This window comes from Epargyreus clarus, unplaced genomic scaffold (assembly GCF_041222505.1).
Source record: "Epargyreus clarus isolate Ecla_fem2 unplaced genomic scaffold, WU_Ecla_fem_2.2 ptg000025l, whole genome shotgun sequence".
Lineage (NCBI taxonomy): Eukaryota > Metazoa > Arthropoda > Insecta > Lepidoptera > Hesperiidae > Epargyreus > Epargyreus clarus.
In genome coordinates, this window is record NW_027332232.1 from 1554318 (window position 1) to 1562429 (window position 8112).

At 37.3% G+C, this 8112-nt stretch overlaps 1 protein-coding gene and 1 long non-coding RNA gene across 2 annotated transcripts in view; one reads left to right on the forward strand and one right to left on the reverse strand.

The window, feature by feature from the left end:
* Positions 1 to 4765, reverse strand: part of Ir8a (Ionotropic receptor 8a) — a 30464-nt gene extending 25699 nt beyond the window's left edge. The window contains exons 1-5 of the mRNA XM_073087127.1: positions 4539 to 4765; positions 3391 to 3534; positions 2334 to 2537; positions 1409 to 1575; positions 343 to 516 (exon numbers count right to left, since the gene is read on the reverse strand). Coding sequence (XP_072943228.1) covers positions 343 to 516; positions 1409 to 1575; positions 2334 to 2537; positions 3391 to 3534; positions 4539 to 4617 — 768 coding nt within the window. The 5' untranslated portion in view covers positions 4618 to 4765. The remainder of the gene's footprint in view (positions 1 to 342; positions 517 to 1408; positions 1576 to 2333; positions 2538 to 3390; positions 3535 to 4538) is intronic.
* The window catches only part of LOC140752787 (uncharacterized), a 238186-nt gene that overhangs the window by 225612 nt on the left and 4462 nt on the right, over positions 1 to 8112 (forward strand). The window lies entirely within an intron of this gene.

Sequence of the window (8112 nt, forward strand, 5' to 3'; positions counted from 1 at the left end):
CACACCTATTTCTACCTTATAACAGCAGTGTTAGGCGCTGCTGTGTTCCGGTTTGAAGGGTGTGGTAAGGGAGACAGACTTTTCCGAGGCATTCCAGCTTAGTCCTCAGGGGTAGCGGCGCATCTGTGGCCGACCTCAGGTAGGAATATCTAATCCTATCTGGGGTTGATTACAGATGTCCATGGGCGGCAGTAGCCACTTACCATCAGGTGGATTGCATGCTCGTCTGCTACCCTTATATTATAAATAAAAAAAAAGACATCCAAACCCTTATTTTCTAATTCAATCTTATAAAAATGTGACTACTTGTCGGGAGATTACATATTGTTAATGAAGGTCAACCTCAAAATCCTGAGGGCAGCTACATTCCTCCCTCAAGCCCATCAGCTTACAGCACTCCACTTCGTCTGACTGCAGCACCATTGTTGGTAGGACCAGTTGTGACACATCCACGGTATAGTCTGTGAAGATGAGGTTCCATCTGAAGTCACGACGCACAAGCTTCTCCTTCACAGCCTTAAAACATGAAAACCCTTTATTTAATTGAAGTTCTTATCATAAAAAAGTAAGCAAAATATCGTGAGGATATCATCAAGTTTTTCTTATAAAAAAAATCTTTAGAAATAAAGTTCTCAAAAAAAAATCTCAAAAGTGTGCGAATTCTACAAATTCGCACTTGGCGTGGTGGACTATGGTCTAAATCCCTCTTCTGAGACCTTCTGAGACCCGTGCCCAAGAGTAGGACAGTAATGGGTTGACAACGATGATAAAGTAATTGCCGTACAGACATTTGTATTCAAAATAGGATTGATATCCTTTGTGGTTCAACTCCAGTGGCACCACCTACAGGTATTAACAAATTAAGGACATTAAACTCGATAACAAAGCTCCACCACAACAGTGTATTTAGTATGGGTCCTAAAATATACAATAAAATCCCTAATTATATAAAATCTGCAACTGGCTATAAATTTAAAAGATAACTTAAATTACACCTTATTGATAATGCGTACTATTCCGTTAAAGAATTTTTAAACGGCAATGTAGGTATAGAATAATAATGACATATATAATTTAATAATATTGTCATGTTTATAATTTGAAATTATAAATTGACTGTTTAAAATTTAATTTGAATAAGACTTGACCCTCATAATATTAAGAAGACACTTAAGTATTAATTAAAATTTTGCATACCTCTAAGAGGTGGAATATAGGGGACAATTTTGAGGATATAACAACTGTATTTACCTATATTAAGCAAAATAATTTTAATAATAATAAAAGGTGTTTCCTCCTAATAAAACTAATCCGGGTATAAGTGTCAACTCACCCGGTATAGCATGTAATCACTGCTTATACCCGGAAGCATGCAATCACCCGGGTATAAGCATATTATTATACTCACCCGAGCATAAGTATTAACCACGAAACCAGTACGTCCGGCCACTACATAGAAACTTGGATCAGGTCGCATGCTTCTCAGCGCGTTAGCAGAGTCTCTGGTTAACCCTGCGTGCACCCAGATGCGTGTGCTTGAGCGACCGAGCAACTCGTATAGGGTTTGGTCGACGTCTGTTGAGAAGATGAAATTATCAGTTTAAGTCATTTTTCATTTCGATCCGATAGTAGTTGAAGAAAAAATATTGTAACTGAGAATTTATAAGTGCCACGGTAGGCCTATACAAAATAAATATATTTCATTACAGAACTAGTGATTATTATAAAAACATAAAGCTGACTACTTAAAATCGTAGTATATGTTTATCGCACAATTTAAAGGAAGAACAACATTTTGTATGTTAAAATCCGTCAAGTCGTTTGGGCTGCAGCTTGACAAAGAATGAGACATACATACGAAACATATACGCAAAAACAGACATACATACATAAACGCAAATCGACAAATATTACCCTGCGCAATTATCCTCTGGGTAACAATACCCAATAATGAAATAATAATGAAAATTTAACTGCCCGCCCATCTAATCATCATTTTAATTTTGATTCAAAGAAACTGTGTCTAGCGGTTTTACCCGAGTTTAACTGTAAATGTTCATTAAATCTTTATTAAAATCGGTAAAACCGTTTTGGAGATCGACCGCAACGAACGGACGGACAAAAATTTCAATAACTTGTTTTTTTACATAAATACTTAGGTACTCTATGATACTTTCAATTGCATTTAAAATATATATTTTGACATTACACACAGACACTTCAATTTAATTTATTTGTATATACACAACGGCCGTATTTGGCCAAAGCGGCACTTCGGCCACAACTTCGGCCAAATACGACCGAAGTCGTGGCCGAAGCCATTCCACACTTACCAATCTCACTCTCTAAGATAAACACAGCATCTGTCGCATTTCTCATAGCTAGATATTTATCCAAAGCTGATATTAGTTGCTGGGATCCTAATGCAGATCGCAGTAAGGGTACACCAGTGGTTGCGGCCAGTTGCTCCAACAGCTCCCAAGGGGCCCAAGAAAGGTCTATTATGGCTGAGACCCCTTTAGATAATGCTGAGCATACTGAAAGGTTTAGCCAAGTAAGTACAATAGCCTAATAGCCAAATATATATAACAGTTTTGATACTAACAAAGCAGTGAAAGACTAGTGCTTCAAAACCTCTAATTTGGGGTTCCAGGGGTCAAATCCCAGGCACGCACTTCTAATTTATCAAAATTATATGCGTATTTGAAATTATTTATCACTTGCTTAAACTGAAAGGGAAATATAATTAGGAAAGCTGCACGCTTATGAGTTCTTCAGTTTTCAAAGGAAAAAAAGTTCGCCAAAAAGTTTTCAAAGGAGTTTGAAGTACTTTCGCACTTGGCCTGTGCGGTAGACTATAGCCTAAATAGATGTGGCCCCTCCAGGGGCGGCCCTAGGGTGGTGCGAGCGGTGCGAGCGCACCGGGCGCCGTCATTCGAGGGGCGCTAAAAACACCCGGGCGGCACTGTTTTGTAAAGAGACTAGGCTTTTAATTGAACGGCTACTTAAGCTACTTGGCTGCAACATAAGTATGGGGTGCGAGCTAAAAAAAAGCTTCCCCAGGACCTAAAGAGCGCCACCATGAGATATGGCACGAGCTAATTTTTTTGCTGGGGCCGCCACTTCCCCTTTGATAAGAGACCCGTTCCCAGCACTGCGACAGTAATTAGTTGACGATATTCTTTCTCCGCTTCTTCTCTATAGCGAAACACCTTCCAAAGCGGTACATAAATGACGTTCAAAAAGAATTCTATAAGTATGAATCAATATTGATTAAATGAGATTTGAATTAGAGAATACAACAATCGCCATTTTGTTTACCTTTTTTACGAAAACAACATCTATATTCTATATATTACAAAATATAATTTAAAGGTTTAAAAAACCTACATTTTCTTTGACTCTCATCTTCATTTTCTCTGTCCAATTGTATAATATCTTCTGAAATGCGTACCGACTTACTCTCTTCTGAAAACTTGATCGCTTCTCCTATCTTTTGCGGTAGATCTTCTTCATGATTCTCTGTTATATATACTGTAATATCATCGCTATTTTATATTATAAATCTTATTACTTAGTACTTTATACTCATTTATAAAAATCGTGAAGAATAAAGACACGCCTTGAAGTTATCCATGTTCTTAAAGTGTTTTTAAGTATAGAAATAGTAAACCAGCATACAGTCCGCCTGATTTTAAGTGGCTACTGCCTGGCTAATCAACCCCAGATAGTCATACCTGAAGTCGGCTACAGTTTTGATTTTGAAGGTGGTAGAACCCTTTGTGGTTCGACTCCGGCGGCACCACCGCCACACCTATTTCTACTTAATAACTGCAGTGTTAGGCGCTGCTGTGTTCCGGTTTGAAGGGTGTGGTAAGGGAGACAGACGTTGCCGAGGCATTCCAGCTTAGTCCTCAGGGAAAGCAGCGCATCTGTGGCCGACCTCAGGTAGGAATATCTAATCCTATCTGGGGTTGATTACAAATGTCCAGATGGACTGCATGCTCGTCTGCTACTTCTATATTATAAAAAAAAGTTTACCAATCAGGATTAAGTTGGAACTCCTCGGTGATTTATACCTTCCTTTCCACAAACATGCTGTTATTAAGCAGAAATAATGCTTTGATTATTTCTGCTTTGTAGCACTATTAAGCGTTGCTGTATTCTGGTTTGAAGGAAAACCGATAATTCGAAGGTGGTAGAACCCTTTGTGGTTCGACTCCGGCGGCACCACCGCCACACCTATTTCTACCTAATAACAGCAGTGTTAGGCGCTGCTGTGTTCCGTTTTGAAGGGTGTGGTAAGGGACACATACTTTTCTGAGGCGTTCTAACTTAAGTCCTCAGGGGTACCGGCGCATCTGTGGCCAACCTCAGATAGGAATATCTAATCCTATCTGGGGTTGATTACAGATGTCCATGGGCGGCAGTAGCTATTACCTCAGGTGGACTGCATGCTCGTCTGCTACTCCAATATTATAAAAAAAATCAATAAAGCCAATGGCATATCTCAAGGTAGAGGCCTCAAATATACTCACCAAACCTTAAACTCAGCTCACAAACAACACTAGTCAAGTTTATGAGAAATGTTATTAAAAACAAAATCTGTAACTCCATCTTTGTTTACTTATAACATGACGCGCAGTTACATCGTCTTACTTTGTTAATTAATATCGCAGATATATATTCCTGGAGTAGATACGGTATTAGTAAAGTTAGGAATAAGTAGAATAGGATGCGTAGTTTCTCAAACATTTATTATTTTGAAGCCTAATGTGGCTGAATGGTGAATTAAGAAGTGTTTTCCGCGCTTTACCTGCAAGAAATATTTTAAACATTTATAAGTAGTTGTAACAGAAAAATCACATAAAAATAATTCAAACTAACTGGTTTCAACGGAATCTAGTGTCGTCTCATAGAATTTATTTATTTATTTATTTGAATCTAATTTTTTTATTATATTAATATCTGTTATAATATATCAAGCTGTTAACGAACCATTTATTAAAAAGATGTAATTTTGTTACACTTACTACCATTAGATAGTGTCCATCAAATAAATGAAGCCACGGATTAGAACAGTAAAGAAGAACTGACATTTATATTATTTTTAATAGTTTTAGAAGAATCTTTAAATGACACATTAATTTATCTATAAAATAAATTTCAAAAAAATATTGTTGCTTAAAATGGCAGCATTTCTTTTTTACCTCTTGCTGATTTAATGTTAATATTACATATCGTGGAATCGACACATTTTAATATGTAAAGGATACTCACGGTTTTAATTTATGTATAGGCAATATTTCTTGCTCATTACCTTAATGTTTATAGTCTTATGATTCGACCAAAGATTGGAACTCAAAGAAAGAATCTATTTGTAACTCATACACTTGCAACACGTCCGTCTCTCACCAGCACCACCACTGAAGTAGGACTAACTCGAGTCGACCGACGGCTTGCAATCTCGCATTTATTATACAAATCGCGGGTAGTACATACATAATTTTATTAAAGAAGGTGGGTAGTATCTACACCACATCGTGGAAGTAAGAAACATAAAAAACCGCCATTTTATTATGATACCAACATTGCGTTCTACCATAACAATATTGTTTTTTTTTTCATTAGTAAAAAGTAGGTAAAAATATATATACTATACCTTAAATTTAGGCACAAGATATATTTTTATATATGTAAACTTGTCTTGATAACCTTAAATTCAAACCGTAAATGAAGGTATGATATGATGTGCTTACTTACCTAACTGCCTCTTCAAGAAATGGTAATAGTAAGGCTGTGATTATAGTAAAAGTTTGAGTATTAAACTTTTATTGGTTGGGTCTGGATATGTAAGAAATTAAGGTGGTAGAACCCTATGAAGTTCGACTCCGTTGGCGCCACTGCCACACCTGTTTCTGCCTAATAACAGCAGTGTTAAGCGCTGCTATGTTCTGGTTAAAAGGGGACAAATATAAGGGAATAAGGGAGACATACTTATGTCAGGCGTTCCCACTTAGTCTTCAGGAGTATGAATGCATGCGTGACCGATCTCAGATTATAACCTAGTCTTATCTGGGGTTGATTATAACTGTTCATGGGCGACAGTACTCATTTACAATCAGGTGGACTGCATCCTCGTTTTCCATCCACACCAACTGGACTCATGGCGGTCTTCCTTCGTTCGATGCGCAGTCATTCTTTCCGCTTACGTGCAAGATGTGGAATGAACTTCCTCCTGAAGTACTCCCGAAGCGCTGTAACATGGGGCTCTTCAAAAAAGTGCAAAAAGAGCTCTCCTCCAAAGCCGGCAATGCCTTGGCGACTCCTCTGGGGTTGCAAATGTCCATAGGCGACGGTGACTATTTTTAATCAGGTAATCCGTCTGCCATACCGTTAGATTCTAAATAAAAAACGTAGATAAATAAGACAGCTGTTCTAGTTATTTATTATAAATATAACCAAGTTCTATAACCGCTACCGCTTATCCACTACATAAATAAAACGCTCATACTATACTCTCACCCGTACAAACCCTTCTTAACTGAATTATTGAAAAGGAAAGCTAACTCGTGTTTAAACAAATCACTACCCACTATTATCCGTTGTTTGCATCGTACAGTCGTGTAGTAAAGTGAAAACGAAGTTATGATAGAGATTTTGAAGGTAGAACCCTTTGTGGTTCAACTCCGACAGCACCACCGCCACACATATTTCTGTTATAACAGCAGTGTTAAGCGCTACTGTGTTCTGCTTTGAAGTATAGTAAGGGCAACATACTTTTCTGAGACGTTCCCCTTTTTTATAATACAAGATTAGTAGACGAACAGTCCACCTGATAGTAAGTGGCTACTGCTGCCCATGGACATCTGTAATCAATCCCAAGTAGGATTAAATATTCCTACTAGAGGACGACTAGATGCGCCGCTACCCCTGAAGACTAAGCTGGAATACCTCGGAAAATTATGTCTCCCTTACCACACTAAAAAACAGAACACAGCAGCGCTTAACACTGCTGTTATAACAGAAATAGGTGTGGCGGTGGTACCGGAGTCGAACATAGTTCCACCACCTTGTATTCAACTTGCAACCATAGATTAGTAAAGGTTACTCACTCCTAACAAGAAAATTTACCCAGTTTTGAGAATTGAAATAGTTGCTTAAAGAAGTTTTGCCACGTCTCCGTATTAAAATGTCCCTAAAATATTTGAAATAATTATTTATTTATTACGTAAATTACGCAGTATTAGTCATTTATGCGTACATTTTCTCTAAAAATATTTTAATTTGTCAAGAATTTAAAAAAAAAACGTACTAAAATAAGCCGTTTGTGGCTTCATTCAATTTCAAGGCGGCGAAGTATCTTTACTAATCTATGCTTGCAACACTTTACTAACAGACTGTACTCGCTTAAATATTCAAAACTCCGTACCAAATCAGGTAACAATTTATTATGATTTACCACGACATATGAGAATACCGCATACGTTCTTTGCACGCGATATTCAGTATAATTCTACTACAATTTTACTTGCAATACGTGCTTATTTTACTTAATAAATAATCATACATTGCTAACTAATATAAATGCGTACGTGCGTTTCTTTGTTTGTTACGCTTTCAGGCCTAACTAAATCTTTTAGCTAACTAAATATTTATTCCAATAGTCAAATAATATTGATAGCTCCATGGAATGTCAATCTCTCTCCCCTCGACTCACGCACGTTGTCATCACAACTGACCATATTAGTAGCTTCGTAATCTTATATATAAAATTCTCGTGTCAGTGTTAGTTACCGTACTCCTCCGAACGGCTTTACCGATTTTCACCAATTTTTATATGCATATTCCAGTGGGTCTGAGAATCGGCTACTCTCTATTTTTCATACCCCTAAGTGATAAGGTTTGTTCACCCTTAACATTTTTTTATTTATTTGGCAACACAACGTTTGCCAGGTAAGCTAGTATTATATAACACTAGCTGACCCGGCACTTTGTACCGCCTCAAAATTATTTATCAAATAAACTTCATATAAAATATAGCCTATGTTACTCATAGATAATGTAGCTTTCGAATGGTGAAAGAATTTTTAAAATCGGTCCAGTAGTTTT